The sequence below is a fragment of the Nematostella vectensis genome, chromosome 11 (genome assembly GCF_932526225.1).
Source record: "Nematostella vectensis chromosome 11, jaNemVect1.1, whole genome shotgun sequence".
In the NCBI taxonomy this organism is placed as follows: Eukaryota; Metazoa; Cnidaria; class Anthozoa; order Actiniaria; family Edwardsiidae; genus Nematostella; species Nematostella vectensis.
This window is the reverse complement of record NC_064044.1, coordinates 7,138,904-7,158,891: the sequence shown is the minus strand read 5'-3', so window position 1 is coordinate 7,158,891 and position 19,988 is coordinate 7,138,904. Positions and strand designations below refer to the sequence as shown.

Sequence of the window (19,988 nt, the reverse complement as noted above, 5' to 3'; positions counted from 1 at the left end):
CTTCCAATAGACACGCTGCTTTCAATATTTTGAAATATTTTTCGCGTTTTCCGTGAAAAATCATCGGATATTGTTACGTAATCGACCGGAAGTAAACTGGTGACAATGCGGCTTTAAGCACGCGAAAACGTAGAACGCCGCCGACCTCGCCTCATGGTGCAATACGTTGCGTGACATCTGTGCGTTTGTGACAGGTCCAGCAACCAAAAGCCTCCAGAATCTTTGGCGCTTGTAGTAAGATATTTAAGGTAAGACTTGTGGTATACTGTCAACAAGTTCTTAATAATCTACCTTTTTCTTTATTCTCATCTTTTCGTTCATTTTTCATTTTATTATGTTCTTTTCACCAACCCTTTCTTCATTTTTTGTCCTTTTTTGCTATACTTTCCCTATGTGGGAAATAGTCATCATATTTACTCGAGGTTCACAGTCAACCTATAAAATCTGCAAATCACGTCTCAAGTCTTCTTGTAAAAGAAATAATGTGAATAGAGTAGGACAAAGCACATTAAACAGTGGTTTTCGTGGATGCTTGCAGGTTGCACGGTCTTAGATTAGTATATGATATTGGAAACAAGGAAAACAATTAAATAAGTTTATTTAAACCAACGTCTAATCCAAAGTTTCGTTACCTCATAAAGTCATGTTTGTGTGATTGTTAAACTTTTCTGACTGTAGTATTAAATGAATAAGCGCCCTCCTTTAAATAAGTCCCCCCCCCTCCATCGACCTCGAATTTTGGAATAGGCGCCCCCTCACCAATAAGCGCCTCCCTCTCCTCCCACTAAAGAAGATCCCAACAAAAGCACCTCTTGAACGGTCTCATTTACATCCTCACACTACAACACGGGTCTACTGCTTATTATCACTTCAACTTCAACTTCTTTATACATTTTTTTTCTCAATCCATTCAAAAGCTGATATTTTCCGCCGAAATAAAATAAGCGCCCCCTTCCCAATAAGCGCCCCCCAAAGACCCGAAAAATTCAAAAAAGCGCTTACCGAATCATTACGGTATGTGATATCTGCTTGATAAAGACAAGGCGCTTTTTCCCACTCTGACTATTCTGTTTTTGTTATATCAGCATGATATACACATGGCTCTATTCCTACTTCCGCATGTCGTTCTTTATGTGCTTTTGGATGGAAAAGATGATGACGTCACAGAGGTAAGAGCCATTTAGTGCCTTTATCACGTGACTATTAAATTAACCAATCGTATCTTGTAACTTAAGTAAAGAAATAATTGATATTTTTATGTCAGGGTAAAATGATTTTTGTGTATATAAATTCCAAGTTCGCTAACGTGTCTAATGCGAGCCAATCAAAGACACGCTCTCTCTCATGTTTCCAAGGTTATAGCCAATCAAAGACTTTTTCTCTCTCACGTCTTCAAGTTCATAGCATAATCAGTGACTTGCTCTCTGTCACTTTTCCAAAGCTATATTCGATCAATGTATTGCTCCCTATCACGTTCCCAAGGTTACAGCCAATCAATGAATTGCTCTCTGTCACGTTCCCAATGTTATAGCCAATCAATGACTTGCTCTCTGTCACGTTCCCAATGTTATAGCCAATCAATGACTTGCTCTCTGTCACGTTCCCAATGTTATAGCCAATCAATGACTTGCTCTCTGTCACGTTCCCAATGTTATAGCCAATCAATGACTTGCTCTCTGTCATGTTCCCAAGGTTATAGCCAATCAGTAACTTGCTCCCTATCACGTTCCCAAGGTTACAGCCAATCAATGACTTGCTCTCTGTCACTTTTCCAAGGCTATATTCGATCAATGTCTTGCTCTCTATCACGTTCCCAAGGTTACAGCCAATCAATGAATTGCTCTCTGTCACGTTCCCAATGTTATAGCCAATCAATGAATTGCTCTCTGTCACGTTCCCAATGTTATAGCCAATCAATGACTTGCTCTCTGTCACGTTCCCAATGTTATAGCCAATCAATGACTTGCTCTCTGTCACGTTCCCAATGTTATAGCCAATCAATGACTTGCTCTCTGTCACGTTCCCAATGTTATAGCCAATCAATGACTTGCTCTCTGTCATGTTCCCAATGTTATAGCCAATCAGTAACTTGCTCCCTATCACGTTCCCAAGGTTACAGCCAATCAATGACTTGCTCTCTGTCACGTTCCCAGTGTTATAGCCAATCAATGACTTGCTCTCTGTCACGTTCCCAATGTTATAGCCAATCAATGACTTGCTCTCTGTCACGTTTCCAAGGTTATAGCCAGTCAATGACTTGCTCTCTGTCACGTTTCCAAGGCCAATCAAAGTCTTGCTCTCTGCCAAGGTTATAGCCGATTAATGACTTGCTATCTATGTCGCTGAATAGGTTCATGCAGAGATCATGGCCGTTTTGACGCATGTGCAGAGAGGTGATGATCTTTCTGCTGCTTCGTCAGGTATGTCATCCTAACGCGCTGTTGGCATCATTACCAACATCAGTATCATAATCCAGACATCCAAGTTTCTTAACATTATCACACCCTAAAGAACGCCAATCACGCCGCCATTTTATTCTCCCGCTTTCGTGGCGAGTCACACAAAGCATCCATTTCCATTGGCTGATTCAAGGGAGTAACCAAGATATTTCCAATCAAATATATTCAATAACGTATTAGACTTTATACGTAGATTATTATTTTTCTTGCTTTTCTTATAGTTTTCTTGCGAATAAACCGTTGTATTTTCAATTATAAACAACGGTGATTGACATTCTCTAACATCGTCATCTTTCAAAAATTATCAAAATATGGTTAACTTATTTTTATACATTTTAATGCAATAATGTTATCCTATCAAAATACGGAGTTAGTAAATGAAGTATAATGGTTCTAGATGGTCGACAATTCATTAACATAATTTTTCTTCCAATATTAAATTTAAAATAACAAAATTGCGGCTTTCTGCGGCTCTTCAATTAACTTGGTACCATTTCAGATTTCGGTCATATGAGTGCACAAACGGTCTTCACGTCCTTGGACTATCTAAACCGCTGGGCAAAAGCGCAGGCTCAGACCCGTGCCCCTCCAGGTGCCAGGACAACTCGTACCAGTTCCCTCGCTGGTGAGAGAGGTTTATTGGGCCTGACACTCGTTTTCAGTCACACGTGCGCCTTGTGTTATCGTTTCCAAGCTGCTACTGGTTTTCGGTGACAGAAGCCATTTCGCTGTTAAGGCGGCCGTTAGATCGGTAACCAATAAGAGAGCGCCGAAAAGCACCAGGCGGTGGTAAAGCAGATGCAGAATTGGAAAAATTCACAAGTCATGATTGACGTCCACCATAACGCAGTTGCGACGAAAGGCACAGGGTACCCGTGTGACTAAAACCGAGTGTAAAGTGTTTTGTTTCTACTATTTGCAATTCTCACTTCTACTACTTGTTGTTGATGACGTAACTATCAAGCCTCGTGTTACCCACCAATAGCATTTCTTGGCCTGTAACTTTGACTATGATTGAATTTTAGGCGAGGAAAAAGATCACGAAGCAGTTCAGAGATTCCTTCTGAAAATACCCCAGGTGAACTTAAAAACTGATTTTACTTTGATCAAAAGCTATTATCTTCTTCCCGACTTAGTCTATTTATTTATTGTCCTTATGGTTTATGTGTCATATAGTCTCACGAAACGGCCATTTTATATCTCACGAAGAGGAAACGGATATTTTTTAACAGCTATTTTTATCACTGTACTTTCACTGGTATTTTATTGGGTGTGTGTGTAGGGGCGGGGGTATTCTCCGTATTGAGTTAAATAATCACCTATCATCGCCTCCATAAAATTTTCCATGTTCCACTGCAAAGCGTTCGTACAAGATTCATCGTTGCCCTCTCACCCAAAGAATGTTCTATTCTCAACAGCACACCAAATGTTATCTTGGTTAATCTGTATCTTGTATTTCAGGACGTTCTGGCGCTTGCTTCTTTCCACTGCAAGGCGTACACACGTGCGTTGATGCATTTCGAATCTTTCATTGCCACACAACATCAGGACAAGCAAGAGCACCTGGGCTTCCTGCAGAGCATCTACGTAGCCCTCGACGAACCGGATGGGGTAGTGGGTGTGGCCGCCATCCGTACCAAGAAGGCCACCCTCCACGAACAGATACTGGAGCATGAGAGTGCAGGTTTAAAAAAAGTCGCACTTGATATTTTGTTTGCTATGAGTTACTAAGTACTCAGAGAAATTATCCGCCTTATTCGATGTGAAATGGGCTTATTTGACGCGTCGTGTCATGTTTTTCCGTCATGTCCATAAGCCCAACATAACGACACGGACATAACGAAATAAGAGAAAAAACGTCGTTTTGTAATTGGTGTGCACCATTCATTAGACATCCTGTGAATAAACTAAACATAAATCTAAACTAATTTGCTTAAAAGTTCTTTATGTTTTGAAGGAACAACGTTCCGTTTATTTTTCTCTCTGATTTTTAACCGCGCTTTTCTGTAATGATCGGGGTTCTACTGTACAAATATTGCCATTAACCATTCTCACATCCGCTTCCTGCGAGTGCTGCAGTGCAGGCACAGAGGTTCTTAGTTATAAAGTTTCTTGCTCAATGTATTTTTTATACAAACACAGCAATGGCCTTCAACCATAACTATATTAAAAAACAACTCTAAGGTCACTTTGTGATAAGTCACCAAATAAAGGATAACTATGACCGTCAACACAACTACAATTCAATCATGAATGTCACTTTGTGTTTGAACACTCAGATATTTTGTGATACATTCTTGTCTTCCAGGCCAACTGCGAGACGCGTCCGCATGTTACGAGAACGCCATTCAAGAAGAACCCAATGCTATTGGACACCAAAAGGTATGGACATGGGCTTCCATCATCCAACTTTTGGTCACAGTGTTGCTTCTGTACTTGTTTTTAAATGTATAAAAAGAGTTAGACCTCTTTGACGATTTTGGTTAATGCCACACCTATAAAGAGGAGTTATGTCATGACACAACAAGCTCTTTCAACCGCTGATGCTGTACTTCCCCCATCCTTTAAAGATGTTAATCACAAATATTCTGCATCACGACATGGGTTTTTCGTGTTACGTTAAGCTGTCAGCCCTGTCAGCCGTCATTTTGTCATCCCAGCAAAGTACCAAGTGTGAAAAAGCATCCATTTCCATCGACTGATTTGGGGAAACCAATGCGATATTTTCGATTAAATTTGTTCAATAAAGTACCAAGCTTTTTTCAAAAATGGCAATTTCGAGATTTTACCACATCACCACATTTTACGTGTCCTCCAATATTAAATTAAAACAATAACAAAGGTGTGGCTGATAAGAGCACTTTTAATTTCCTAATATTATTTTATTTAATATTTAATAATTAATATTTAATATTTAATTTCCTAATATTTTGAGAATCGCTAAATTCTCGAAAGTTAATGTCACGTTCTAAAATACTCTACTCTAATACCATTCCCGTTTTCGCCTGATCCTTCTCAGGGCCTTCTGAAGTGCTTGTTTGGGCTTGGCCAGGTTACCAATGCCCTGATGTATGCCGATGGGGTCATGGGGCAGCGGTGAGTGAAGCCAGCGTTTAACTAGCCTACCTAGGCGAACTCCGTGGTTTTCGGGGTTTTCGTGCCGGAAAAGCTATCAAAGCCTACAGGTAGGCCAGCGTTTAACTAGCCTACCTATGCGAACTCCGTGTTTTCGGGGTTTTCGTGCCGGAAAAGCTATCAAAGCCTACAGGTAGGCTAGCGTTTAACAGATCTTTTACTATCATTTTGTTACCAAATGGTCCTTATATTCATTAATAACAATTTCTGGCCTCTGAATCGAGGAAATTAAATAGAACGATAATAGTGACATTTAATAAAGCGTTTGGGATGGCTTGATAGGTATGGCTGCATATTTCAAGTGATAATCAAATTGTGACGCGTAGGTTGTAACTGGTAAATGAGTGATGAATGATTAATGAGGGACAAAATACAGTGATTCAGGTACACATAGTTTGGGAAATGGCCCCACGATTGCCTTAATTAATAAATGGCAGCAGGTAAACCACTGTAAGCAAATCGCCAAATGATGCGTAAAGTACGCCGCCATTTTATGCTCCCGCTCAAGCATCCATTTCCATCGGCTAATACAGGCGAGTTACCAAGTTATTTTCGATCAAATATCGCCAATAACATACCAAACTTCATTCGTAGATTGTTATTTTTAATCTTTCTTGCGAATAAATCGCTGTTTTTTTAATAAGATGTTGATCATTTCAGACCCGAGTGGCGGGAATCTTTGAATACCTATCGGGTCGAAGCCGCGTGGAGACTAGGTCAGTGGGACTCACTCAAGTCCTACCTGAAGCTTGTAAGTGCACAGGGAGCCCATGCATTGAGAGAATAGCCTATTGTACGTACATCTTAGGCAAACTGAGCATTTTGAGCTAAAATATGTTGTGTAACTATAGGAACGCGGGGGTGGCGACTGGAATGCTGGACTCGGCCGGATTTTACTCGCGGTTAAAGAAAAGGTGCAGTTTTTATGACAACTATAATTATTTTTATGCAACTGTAATTCGACGCCTGCGACCAACCGTGACTGTTGCACTCTTGGTTGATTGCGCTGGAATTTCAGTGAAAGTAAAGATGTTTTGTTTTACTGCTTTTTGAACGAATTCTGGCCATGCAATGTTGCCCGTGCCAGGGATGGTAAAAATGAAATGTGCAAATGGGGCGGTCTAATCCCGTTAATACATATTGGGAGGGGAACACATAGTGGTAGGGGAACATAGTGCCGCATTTCATTAAGCCAAGAACCACTGGAGACGCTGGCCTGTGGTATCATCTCTAGTGACAGCACTCACTCACTCATCCACTCACCAACACACCCATGCACCCACGCACTCACTCACTCACTCACTCACTCACTCACCCACACATCCACTCACCAACACACCCATGCACCCACTCACTCACTCATCACTCACTCACTCACTCACTAACTCACCCACACATCCACTCACCAACACACCCACCCACTCACTCACTCACTCACTCACTCACTCACTCACTCACTCACTTACTTCCGCTCTCACACACGCTTGCACCCATACAATACTTACCCACCCACCCACCCACCCACCCACCCACCCACTCACTCACTCACTCACTCACTCACTCTCTCACTCACTCACTCACTCACTCACTCACTCACTCACTCACTCCCGCTCGCACACACTCATGCTCGCACCCATCCACTCACCCACTCACTCACTCACTAACTCACTCACTTATTTATTCTTCATTCATTTGGTTGATCTTAGTTAATGATCTTAGACTTGTATTTCCTGCAGGACCAGGGCACATTCCAGCGGCAGCTACGCATAGTGCGCAGCCAGCAGATGGGCCCCCTGTGTGCTGCAAGTATGGAGACTGGGGCCTACCAGCGAGGCTATGAGTATATCGTCAGGTGAGCGGCTGCAGTCTTGAATAAAGTATCCGGATCCTACGGTGTTCTACCTCTAAATTCTCCCAAACAAGCACCTCAGTAGTAAAGAATGTTAATCATCCACTTCCTTGTTATCGTGTATCATTAAAAAAATTTTTTTTGTGGCAAGGAAACTTCAAAATAATCAACGAATGAAGTTATTTTATTAAAAAGATGAAGATATTTATTAAAAATATCTTGGTTACTCGCTTGAATTACCCGATGTTAATTGGATGCTTGTGTGACTAGCCATTGAGCGGGAGCATAAAATGGCGGCATGATTGGCGTTCTTTAATGCTTGGTGAAGGCACAGAGGGAATGTCATGTCTTTGAATTATGGCATATACAGCTTTCTTTGATTTTCCTAGGCTTCACATGCTTCGTGAACTAGAGGAGAGTGTCACTCAGATGCTGACGGGGGGAGAGAAAGAGGATGGCTCGGACAGACCTCACGTGGTCAATGGGTGGAGAGCACGCTTCCAGATTACACAGGTAACCCTAATAAGACCTAGTTGGTGCTCACTCAATGAGAATGTTTCAAGAACAAACACACCCCTCCCCCCCCCCCCCTTAATAGGGAAATTGCATGACTTTTGGGGTGGAGAACTCGTGCTCACTATTTTTCTTAAAGCTAATAGTCTTTGCTATATTTTGGTACTTAGAAATCGTTCCGTACCAGAGAAGCTATACTCAACTTGCGAAGAATTGTACTGAACCTTTTTCCAAGGTATGAAAAAGGCGTCTTAACGTGTTTTTCCGAAAAATCTCGCCGATATTTTCCAAAAAGTAAATCGCTTTCTGACTTCCGTCACTCAAAATCCTTGAAGCGTTTTCATTGGCCCGCAAGTCCCTGACCAATCAAAAGGCACAGAATATAGTTCCGTGAGTTGGAAATGACGGAAGCCAGAAAGCCATTTAGCAGCCGGAAATTTACGCTGAATATTGTAAACGCCAGTAAATTTTAAGTTGCATTACTCTCCTTATTATGTCGTTGGTACCATATTAAGATTGCTGTTCTCTCTGTCTTCCCTACTGTGTCCCTGGCTTATACCTCTAACCCTTGCAGCACTGACGCACTGAGGAGAGAACAAGGCGAAAGCTGGCTTCAAAGTGCCAAGGTTGCACGCAAGTACGTACTTGATAGTACAGTGTCATCGTAATCAGCATCAGCAGCCAAAGCACCATTACGCCTAGTGCACACTAGCAACATAACGACATGGGCACGCGCGCTATGTTTAGCCCGACATAACGACATGGACATAATGACATAAAAGAAAAAACAGGTTTTTTCTCTCATGTCGTTATATCCATGTCGTTATGTCGAAAATAAGAGTGTGCGCGCCCATGTCGCTATGTCGATATGTCGCTAGTGTGCACTAGGCATTAGCATCATTATCGGCAAATGTTTTTTTTCTACTTGCTCTTTAGCTGGTACGATGAGCACTTTATGACAAGCTTCAGCTCACACCAACCTTTATCTAACTTACAGGGCTGGTCACGTCCAGACGGCATTCAGCTCTCTGTTGAACGCCAGTAACTTTTCGCTGCCTAGTCTGTGTGTGGAGCAGGCCAAGTGGAACTGGAACACGGTAACACCCATCACCACCAAGCCACCTGAAAATTGCACAGTAACTCACGCCATTGATGGTTCAGCGATATGCCAGCAATTTTGGCTTATACTCACTTAGGCCTATGCCCCCTGACGAACATAGGCCATCTAGGAATTTCACACAGGATTCGGGGAGGAGTTCCAACTAGTTTAATTTGATTCACCTCAACTGCTATGTATTGATAACTTACACCAGTTATACTGGTGCGTAAGTTACAACAAAGCAAGACTCAAAATCAAGTGCCCCCTGTGTGTATATTAGTAAGCACTGTCACTGGTGATGGTCACTGCCAGAAGGTTTATTGCATCCCCAGTGGTTCCTTTACGTACCTTTGATTCAGGCTGGCTAATGTACTCCCGCTTGATAAAACCGTGGGACCCCCTGGTGTCCTTATCCAAGAAGACGGGAGACACAGGAATGATAACTTTAACTTGTTCGAACCAGGGCATGACCTTCGAAAAACCCCTAGCCAGGTCCAGGATTAGAGCCTGGGTCACAGCAATGAGAGGCGAACACGCCAGGCAACCCGTGCTTTTCAGTACTTGTCTTCAGCTGTTTCTTGGGCATCCACGCTTTTGCTTTCCTCGGTGGCACAATTTTAGGCCATGTCTTGCGGTATTATCTGTAGGCTGCTGTAGTATATGCTCTATCCACCCACTCCCTTCTCCTGATATGTAACGCAACCACTTCCTCTTTTGTCACCTTTGCTCTATCCATTCCCACTTCTTTTTCCTGATATGTAACGCAACTACTACCTCTTTTGTCACCTTTGCTCTATCCATTCCCACTTCTTTCTCCTGATATGTAACGCAATCACTTCCTCTTTTGTCACCTTTGCTCTATCCATTCCCACTTCTTTCTCCTGATATGTAACGCAACCACTACCTCTTTTGCTACCTTTGCTCTATCCACCCACTCCCTTCTCCTGATATGTAACGCAACCACTTCCTCTTTTGCTACCTTTGCTCTATCCATTCCCACTTCTTTCTCCTGATATGTAACGCAACCACTTCCTCTTTTGCTACCTTTGCTCTATCCATTCCCACTTCTTTCTCCTGATATGTAACGCAACCACTTCCTCTTTTGCTACCTTTGCTCTATCCATTCCCACTTCTTTCTCCTGATATGTGACGCAACCACTACCTCTTTTGCTACCTTTGCTCTATCCATTCCCACTTCTTTCTCCTGATATGTAACGCAACCACTACCTCTTTTGCTACCTTTGCTCTATCCATTCCCACTTCTTTCTCCTGATATGTAACGCAATCACTTCCTCTTTTGTCACCTTTGCTCTATCCATTCCCACTTCTTTCTCCTGATATGTAACGCAACCACTACCTCTTTTGTTACCTTTGCTCTATCCATTCCCACTTTATTTCCTGATATGTAACGCAATCACTTCCTCTTTTTCTACCTTTTGCTGTTCAAAGATGGTGTGTCATTTTTTAAGACTTTTAAACTCGGTATCTCCACTTTACCCTCTAGAACCCCTACCGAATGCTCTCCACTTTACCCTCTAGAACCCCTACCGAATGCTCTCCACTTTATCCTCTAGAACCCCTACCGAATGCTCTCCACTTTATCCTCTAGAACCCCTACCGAATGCTCCCCACTTTATCCTCTAGAACCCCTACCGAATGCTCTCCACTTTATCCTCTAGAACCCCTACCGAATGCTCTCCACTTTACCCTCTAGAACCCCTACCGAATGCTCCCCACTTTATCCTCTAGAACCCCTACCGAATGCTCTCCACTTTATCCTCTAGAACCCCTACCGAATGCTCTCCACTTTATCCTCTAGAACCCCTACCGAATGCTCTCCACTTTATCCTCTAGAACCCCTACCGAATGCTCTAATAAAGAGCCCCTTTCTTATTATGTTTTTAGGGAGACACCCATCAAGCTCTTCTTTGTCTGCAAAAGGGCGTGCGGTATGTCTTATCATTGTGGCCCAACACTTCTATAAATCAGTGATTTTAACGTAAATTTGGAGAGCTCGGAAAAGATTCAAAATGATGTGTTATAACCAAAATAAACTAATTCATGCTTTGCTACACTATTGTCAAACGACAACCTATAGATGATCCCAACTCCCCAGAAATTTGCCATGATTCCAATATTTCGAAAATAGTCCCGACTCCCCTTCACATAGATCTCATCCCTGGTCCCTGGTCGTATATACCAAGTTTCTACCCCTTCGTCTCTGTATGTCTTTTATATGTATGTATTGAACGATGCGCTTGTTTTTAGAGCTCTCTGGGCATCAGGACAAGATAAGAGAGATAAAAACAATGAAACGGAGGAAGAGAGGGCAGAGAGAATCATCCTAGCAAAGGTGAAGTTGTATTATGGCATAGAGAGTCATCCTAGCAAAGGTGGAGTTGTATTATGGCGTAGAGAGTCATCCTAGCAAAGGTGGAGTTTTATTACGGCGGAGAGGGTCATCCTAGCAAAGGTGGAGTTTTATTATGGCGGAGAGGGTCATCCTAGCAAAGATGGGGTTGTATTAGGGCGGAGTGGGTCATCCTAGCAAAGATGGGGTTGTATTAGGGCGGAGTGGGTCATCCTAGCAAATGTGGGGTTGTATTATGGCGTAGAGAGTCATCCTAGCAAAGGTGGGGTTGTATTATGGCGGAGAGGGTCATCCTAGCAAAGGTGGGGTTGTATTAGGGCGGAATGGGTCATCCTAGCAAATGTGGGGTTGTATTATGGCGGAGAGGGTCATCCTTGCAAATGTGGCGTTGTATTATGGCGAAGAGGGTCATCCTAGCAAAGATGGGGTTGTATTAGGGTGGAGAGGGTCATTCTAGCAAAGGTGGGGCTGTATTATGGCGTAGAGAGTCATCCTAGCAAATGTGGGGCTGTATTATGGCGTATAGGGTCATCCTAGCAAAGGTGGGGCTGTATCAGGGCGGAGAGGGTCATCTTAGCAAAGATGGGGCTGTATTAGGGCGGAGAGGGTCATCTTAGCAGAGATGGGGCTGTATGAGGGTGGAGAGGGTCATCCTAGCAAAGGTGGGGTTGTATTATGGCGTAGAGAGTCATCCTTGCAAAGGTGGGGTTGTATCAGGGCGGAGAGGGTCATCTTAGCAAAGGTGGGGTTGTATTATGGCGTAGAGAGTCATCCTAGCAAAGGTGGGGTTGTATCAGGGTGGAGAGGGTCATCCTAGCAAAGGTGGGGTTGTAATATGGCGTAGAGAGTCATCCTAGCAAAGGTGGGGTTGTATTATTGCGTAGAGGGTCATCTTTGCAAAGGTGGGGTTGTATTATGGCGTATAGGGTCATCCTAGCAAAGGTGGGGTTGTATTATGGCGTAGAGAGTCATCCTAGCAAAGGTTGGGCTGTATTAGGGTGGAGAGGGTCATCTTAGCAAAGATGGGGCTGTATTAGGGCGTATAGGGTAATCCTAGCAAAGGTGGGGCTGTATGAGGGTGGGGAGGGTCATCTTAGCAAAGATGGGGCTGTATTAGGGTGGAGAGGGTCATCTTAGCAGAGATGGGGCTGTATGAGGGCGGAGAGGGTCATCTTAGCAGAGATGGGGCTGTATGAGGGTGGAGAGGGTAATCCTTGCAAAGGTGGGGTTGTATCAGGGCGGAGAGGGCCATCCTAGCAAAGGTGGGGCTGTATCAGGGTTTAGACGGTCATCCTAGCAAAGGTGGGGCTGTATTAGGGCGGAGAGGGTCATCTTTGCAAAGATGGGGCTGTATGAGGGTGGAGAGGGTCATCCTTGCAAAGGTGGGGCTTTATGAGGGTGGAGAGGGTCATCGTAGCAAAGATGGGGTTGTATCAGGGTGGCGAGGGTCACCCTAGCAAAGGTGGGGTTGTATCAGGGTGGAGAGGGTCGTCCTAGCAAAGGTGGGGCTGTATTAGGGCGGAGAGGGTCATCTTAGCAAAGATGGGGCTGTATGAGGGTGGAGAGGGTCATCCTAGCAAAGGTGGGGCTGTATGAGGGTGGAGAGGGTCATCCTTGCAAAGGTGGGGTTGTATCAGGGTGGAGAGGGTCATCCTAGCAAAGGTGGGGCTGTAATAGGGTGGAGAGGGTCATCCTAGCAAAGGTGGGGCTGTAATAGAGTGGAGAGGGTCGTCCTAGCAAAGGTGGGGCTGTAATAGGGTGGAGAGGGTCGTCCTTGCAAAGGTGGGGCTGTAATAGGGTGGAGAGGGTCATCTTAGCAAAGGTGGGGCTGTATGAGGGTGGAGAGGGTCATCCTTGCAAAGCTGGGGCTGTAATAGGGTGGAGAGGGTCATTTTAGCAAAGGTGGGGCTGTATGAGGGTGGAGAGGGTCATCCTTGCAAAGCTGGGGCTGTAATAGGGTGGAGAGGGTCATCTTAGCAAAGCTGGGGCTGTATGAGGGTGGAGAGGGTCATCCTTGCAAAGGTGGGGCTGTATGAGGGTGGAGAGGGTCATCCTAGCAAAGATGGGGTTGTATCAGGGTGGAGAGGGTCATCCTAGCAAAGGTGGGGTTGTATCAGGGTGGAGAGGGTCATCCTAGCAAAGGTGGGGCTGTATGAGGGTGGAGAGGGTCCTCCTTGCAAAGTTGGGGTTGTATCAGGGTGGAGAGGGTCATCCTAGCAAAGGTGGGGCTGTTATAGGGTGGAGAGGGTCATCCTAGCAAAGGTGGGGCTGCAATAGGGTGGAGAGGGTCATCCTAGCAAAGGTGGGGCTGTAATAGGGTGGAGAGGGTCATCCTAGCAAAGGTGGGGCTGTAATAGGGTGGAGAGGGTCATCCTAGCAAAGGTGGGGCTGTAATAGGGTGGAGAGGGTCATCTTAGCAAAGCTGGGGCTGTATTATGGCGTATAGGGTAATCCTAGCAAAGCTGGGGCTGTATTATGGCGTATAGGGTAATCCTAGCAAAGCTGGGGCTGTATTATGGCGTATAGGGTAATCCTAGCAAAGCTGGGGCTGTAACACGTGTCATCCTAGCACAAAGGTTAAGTGGTCTGTAATAGGGCGGAGAGGGTCATCCTAATAAAGGTGGGGTTGTAACAGGGCAAAGAGGGGAATATCTAAACAATACAAAGGGTAGCTGATCGACATTCTTTAAAGCCATCACTGACTACTCCACATGCTCGACAGGCCCAACTCCTTGAGGCGCGCTGGATGAATGAGACCGCGCACTATGAACCAAATCCTATCATCAAGAAGTTTAGAGTAAGTCTGTCCTATAATTCTATTGGTGTCTGTTTTTCTTCCTTCTATGACCATGTCCGTCTTTCTGTTCCCGTCTCTCTGTCTCTCTGTCCATCTCTGACCCTGCCAGTCTGTTCCTGTCTTTCTTTCTATCTCTCTGTCCCTGTTTGAACCTGCATGCCTGTTCCTATCTGCCTGTCCCTACCCGTCTGTTCCTATCTGTCTGTCCCTATCTGTCTGTTCCTACCCGTCTGTACCTATCTGTCTGTACCTATCTGTTTCCATAATATCAGAGAGTGAGGCAAAAGCTTAATGACACGGCTTTCCTTTCCAAAATCAACGCAGGCTCAGGGCGGCCCCTTTCATGAAAAAAGTCCATCCTTCTGGCCGGTCATCAATGCCTGAGTTTTTCCCTCGTTTTCCAGGAGGTAACGGAGCTGCGTATTGACTGGGAGAATGGTCACTTCTACATGGCCAAATACTATGACCGCCTGATGAACGTGTTTTCCGAGGGCGACGAAAAGAGCAGCAAGCTAACCGGAACGTGAGTAGCACACATGGGTGGTCAAGGGGGTACAAACTCCTTTGTTCGCCTTGAAAGTGATAGACAGACCAACACTACACAGCGACGGTTTAGGGCAGTTTTAGGGAAGATGGTTTGAAATTTTGGACACTTGATGCCCTTTTCCAGTAGTTTTCTATTATTTTTCTGGATCCCGTGGGAATAGATGGACCATTTAGGGCGGTCAAAGTACTATATAGTTAATGTTATATGTAGTTTACCCCCATATGAAGTGATTTTGATCCTAGGATTGCTATTTTAGATTTTGGGGGCATTTTGGGGCTGTTTTGGTGCTAAGGGCTTAGTTTTACTGTTCTTTTTGTAGGGATTTTGTGCCGTTTGTTATCAAGCATTACGGGAAATCCCTTCAGAACGGCAATAAGTTCATCTACCAGTCCATGCCTCGACTACTGACCCTCTGGCTTGACTTTGGTGCCAAGGTCCCTGACCAAGGTAAACTACAGCACCTCATTATCATGGACAGCGCGGCATGTGAAGAAGAAATAAATAAACCATGACCTAACAGAAACCCCGCTATCACAAACTTTAAAAGGAAACAAAACAAGCTCGAGATATCAGGGGTTTGAGTAATCAGACTGGATTGAAAAAGTTTATGCACATAGTTTCATTAAAATCATGTGCGAAGTATCTTTGTTTTTTTTATGCGTCATGGGACTCAAGGTAAAGGCTCCTACTGTATGTATTTCCAACCTGATTCCTCTCAGCATTACAAAAATGTTGCACTTTCAAACGGACACAGATATACGTGGGGTCAAGGCCTTAGCTTAAGTTCTTTATTAAAAAAGAATCTCATTCTAGGTCGAGGCAATAAAGCTGCTGCCAAAACGCTGGCAGACCTTAACAAGGTAGGACAATAGATTAGTGGCACAACCTGTGTTGCCCTGTTTAATAGGCGAGCTGCTATTGGACCATTTATAGCGCGACGCGAGCTACCGTGGCCAACACGACTCTCGCATCTTTATTGGCTTACTTTACAAACCGCTGTCAAGTTGTCACAGTAGCGCACATCGTATCAGATAGTACGTGTCTTGCATCGTTTTTGACTTAACAAAACTGTCAAGGTGGCCACGGTAGCGCGCGTCGTATCAGATAGCACGTTTCTCGCATCCTTATTGGCTTACTTCACAAAACTGTGAAGATGGCCACGGTAGCGCGCGTCGTATCAGATAGCACGTTTCTCGCATCCTTATTGGCTTACTTCACAAAACTGTGAAGATGGCCACGGTAGCGCGCGTCGTATCAGATAGCACGTTTCTCGCATCCTTATTGGCTTACTTCACAAAACTGTGAAGATGGCCACGGTAGCGCGCGTCGTATCAGATGCACGTTTCTCGCATCCTTATTGGCTTACTTCACAAAAGTAGCCAAGTGGCAACGGTAGCGCGCGTCACACTGTAAGAAGTACACTGCTATTTCAAGAAAGGGAACGATCAGAAAACCCATGTATCGTGGCCTGCGATGCATCATGTGTTTGAGATAAATGATAGATAAATTGTCTGAAACCAAACCAGAACCGGCTGAATTTTGTCCCATAGATTCTCAGAGTTAATTTCTATTTGATAAAGGTCTGAGGTCGATATAAAAGCACGACAAGCAATAATTAGTAGTTTATCATTAGTTATGATATCAAGCATAAAGTTGGATTCAGCATAAGAACTTTATTCCCAATACCTAAGGCTTCCTGTGTATTACAGCTTTGATAAGTTCAGCAGCAAATTTGGAGACAATATTAAGAATGTTGCAATGTTAATTCGCGCTATTCCATTTACTCAGACAATGGCCGAGCTGACGGAGAGACTTCCGGCGTACCAATTCCTGACTGCCTTCTCTCTACTTATCTCAAGAATCTGTCATCCGAACCAGAAGGTCGTGGAACAACTCGAGGTATGAAAATCTGAAACGCGAATTAACCTCTTTTTAGCTTTTGTCCTGACGAAGGGCTGATGCTAGAAATGTTAGCGAAACTACTCTGTTTTCACAGACATACCTGATTCAGCCAGGCCAATTCTACAGCTACATTCTACAGCTAGTCTATGATATTCAAATTCATACTACCTAGTTATTATGCAGCTAGTCTGTAGACTTTCTAGTCAAACTACCTGGTTATTTTACAGCTTGTATGTAGTTTTTCTAGTTATGATACCTAGTGATTCTACGGCTTGTCTGTTATTGTTCTAGTTATTCCAAACCTTGCAGAGGGAACGTTGAATGGGCCGTTTTCTAGATAGAGTTCGACCTGTGGTAATTGGAACACATCACACACGAAACACAACATAATTATTTGTGTTTAGGAAGGGAGGAAAAATAAACAAAGAACAGGAAAAAAGTCCTTTGAGGTGCCCTTGTCATTCACACCTTTGTTATTGTTTTGATTTAATATTAGAAGTCACATATAGTGCTAAAATATCGAAATAACCATCTAAAAACAAAGTTTGATACCAAATCCAATCGAAAATATCGCATTGTTTTCCCCAAATCCCCGGATGGAAATGGAGCTTTTTCGCACTTGGTACTTTGCTAGGATGACAAAATGGCGGCTGACAGAGGTTTTTTAAACATGTGAAAAACAATTTACCCAACTCTTTCGGAACCAGGATTTGTCCCGGGACTCTTGTTAGAGAGCGACGCAAATGTTGGCCTATAAATGCCGATTAAGATTTAGCTGAATTTGTCCGCGACACCTCTACAACTTGAGTCGTAGAGTGTAAATCAGCCATGACTCCGCTACGATGCTCGACCCTAAAGTCGTAGTGTGTAATTAAGGGCTGAGAGTCGTACGCGATTAAATCGTGCTGTAAAGTGGATTGTTTTTAAAGAATGCCGATCAATAACTCCTTTACTATTGTTTCATTGAAAATATGTCGGTTTTTTTAAGAAAAAAAAAATACAAAATACCCACCCACTTAGTTCAATACCTTATTAACTATATTTTATTGAAAGTATCTCTGTCACTTTCTTGAATAAGTCGAAGGAGATGGATTCTTTGAGCGAGTCGATATTGGGAGGGTGCATAAAATGGCGGCGTGATATGCCTTCTTTAATCGCCCATGTTTCTCTGTCTTTAGGTGATTCTGGCGCGACTTCTCCTGGCTTACCCTAACCAAGCTGTGTGGATGATGATGGCCGTCTCAAAGGTTTCTTTACGTTGTCTTTTTATTTATATAATCCCTGCTTGGCTGGATCTTTTCTCATTGGCCGATCAGATCACGTAGTCAACAGGTTGCACTTTCGTTACGGAAAAGTGCCGAAATCGGGTAATTTCTCGCAACACAAGTGAGGATCGGTCAAACACAGGCGCAGGCGCATGAAAATCAAGCGCATTCTCTTGCGCTTGTGTTTACGCTCGTGTTCCAGTGAGAATCGGGAAATTAAGTGCGCTGCGCTTGCGCTTACGTCCAATTGAGAACCAACCTTTAGAATTTTTGTATTTTTTTTTTGTAATTTACGTAAACAACCAGAACAGCGACAACAACTATACGCTTTTACGAACATGGTGATGGAGATTTAGCGTGCTCATTTATGTAATTTACGTCTACAACAACTAGAACAGCATTAACAACAAACATGATGATGACAACAACAACAACTAGAACAGCATTAACAACAAACGTGATGATGACAACAACAACAACAACTAGAACAGCATTAACAACAAACGTGATGATGACAACAACAACAACTAGAACAGCATTAACAACAAACATGATGATGACAACAACAACAACTAGAACAGCATTAACAACAAACATGATGATGACAACAACAACAACTAGAACAGCATTAACAACAAACATGATGATGACAACAACAACAACTAGAACAGCATTAACAACAAACATGATGATGACAACAACAACAACTAGAACAACATTAACAACAAACATGATGATGACAACAACAGCAACTAGAACAGCATTAACAACAAACGTGATGATGACAACAACAACAACTAGAACAGCATTAACAACAAACATGATGATGACAACAACAACAACTAGAACAGCATTAACAACAAACATGATGATGACAACAACAACAACTAGAACAGCATTAACAACAAACATGATGATGACAACAACAACAACTAGAACAGCATTAATAACAAACATGATGATGACAACAACAACAACTAGAACAGCATTAACAACAAACATGATGATGACAACAACAACAACTAGAACAGCATTAACAACAAACATGATGATGACAACAACAACAACTAGAACAGCATTAACAACAAACATGATGATGACAACAACAACAACTAGAACAGCATTAACAACAAACATGATGATGACAACAGCAGCAACTAGAACAGCATTAACAACAAACATGATGATGACAACAACAACAACTAGAACAGCATTAACAACAAACATGATGATGACAACAACAGCAACTAGAACAGCATTAACAACAAACGTGATGATGACAACAGCAGCAACTAGAACAGCATTAACAACAAACATGATGATGACAACAACAACAACAGCAGCAAGAATGTCAACTGCAATAAAATCGCCATTTTTATTCCACAGTCATCTTTCCCCACTCGATCGAAGCGTTGCCATAACATCTTCTTCAAGGCCAGGTAAGGAAGCTAAAGTTGCGATTTCGATTATAGGATACGGGGGATGACGTCACATTATAGGCTACATGAACAAGTAGGCCGTGTTGTGACTCAAATAAATTTTGCTAGTCGTTTTCGGCTTTAAAATCGTAATGTAGACCTAGCCCATGGCTTTACAAATCAAAGCAAGCAAGTTTCAGTATCTAGCCTCCCTTCACTAGGAAAATGACTCTTACAAAAGGCTTTTCGTTCAAGATAAAAAGGAACCGCGAATTGCCTTGATTATTGTCACTTGATGTTTTTTGCCTCTTATTTGCAGGAAGCAATCATCAACAATCGGCAAGTTCATCGAGGTAATACATTAGGCCTACTGTGCTCACGGGATACTCACATTATAGAGATACTCCCATATAAAATGGCGACAACAATAGCATAAGGGACGCCAGATGCGAGACGCAGATTATTGACGACGTGGCACGAAAATGTTGACCAGCAACTTTTATTTGATTTTCCTTTTATTTCCCCGAGTTTTTCCCTTGATCCACCCACCCGCTTCGAAATTTTCTCGTTTTTTTATATATATTTTTTAACTTTACTAGATTCCAACCAGTCCTGTTTATGCTCGTTATACAG

General features: G+C 43.2%; 1 protein-coding gene across 1 annotated transcript in view; it reads left to right on the top strand.

Moving 5' to 3' along the window:
* LOC5518488 (serine/threonine-protein kinase atr) overlaps positions 1-19,988 on the top strand; it is a 58,999-nt gene that overhangs the window by 25,305 nt on the left and 13,706 nt on the right. Inside the window, exons 34-58 of the mRNA XM_048733996.1 lie at positions 195-248; positions 1,086-1,169; positions 2,351-2,420; positions 2,959-3,084; positions 3,485-3,537; positions 3,921-4,143; positions 4,768-4,841; positions 5,479-5,555; positions 6,255-6,345; positions 6,446-6,508; positions 7,331-7,446; positions 7,833-7,956; positions 8,127-8,191; positions 8,531-8,593; positions 8,954-9,053; positions 10,961-11,004; positions 11,324-11,408; positions 14,149-14,223; positions 14,628-14,746; positions 15,090-15,217; positions 15,584-15,630; positions 16,559-16,669; positions 17,851-17,919; positions 19,324-19,376; positions 19,675-19,708. Of these exons, the coding sequence (XP_048589953.1) occupies positions 195-248; positions 1,086-1,169; positions 2,351-2,420; positions 2,959-3,084; positions 3,485-3,537; positions 3,921-4,143; positions 4,768-4,841; positions 5,479-5,555; positions 6,255-6,345; positions 6,446-6,508; positions 7,331-7,446; positions 7,833-7,956; positions 8,127-8,191; positions 8,531-8,593; positions 8,954-9,053; positions 10,961-11,004; positions 11,324-11,408; positions 14,149-14,223; positions 14,628-14,746; positions 15,090-15,217; positions 15,584-15,630; positions 16,559-16,669; positions 17,851-17,919; positions 19,324-19,376; positions 19,675-19,708 (2,148 nt within the window). The remainder of the gene's footprint in view (positions 1-194; positions 249-1,085; positions 1,170-2,350; positions 2,421-2,958; positions 3,085-3,484; positions 3,538-3,920; positions 4,144-4,767; positions 4,842-5,478; positions 5,556-6,254; positions 6,346-6,445; positions 6,509-7,330; positions 7,447-7,832; positions 7,957-8,126; positions 8,192-8,530; positions 8,594-8,953; positions 9,054-10,960; positions 11,005-11,323; positions 11,409-14,148; positions 14,224-14,627; positions 14,747-15,089; positions 15,218-15,583; positions 15,631-16,558; positions 16,670-17,850; positions 17,920-19,323; positions 19,377-19,674; positions 19,709-19,988) is intronic.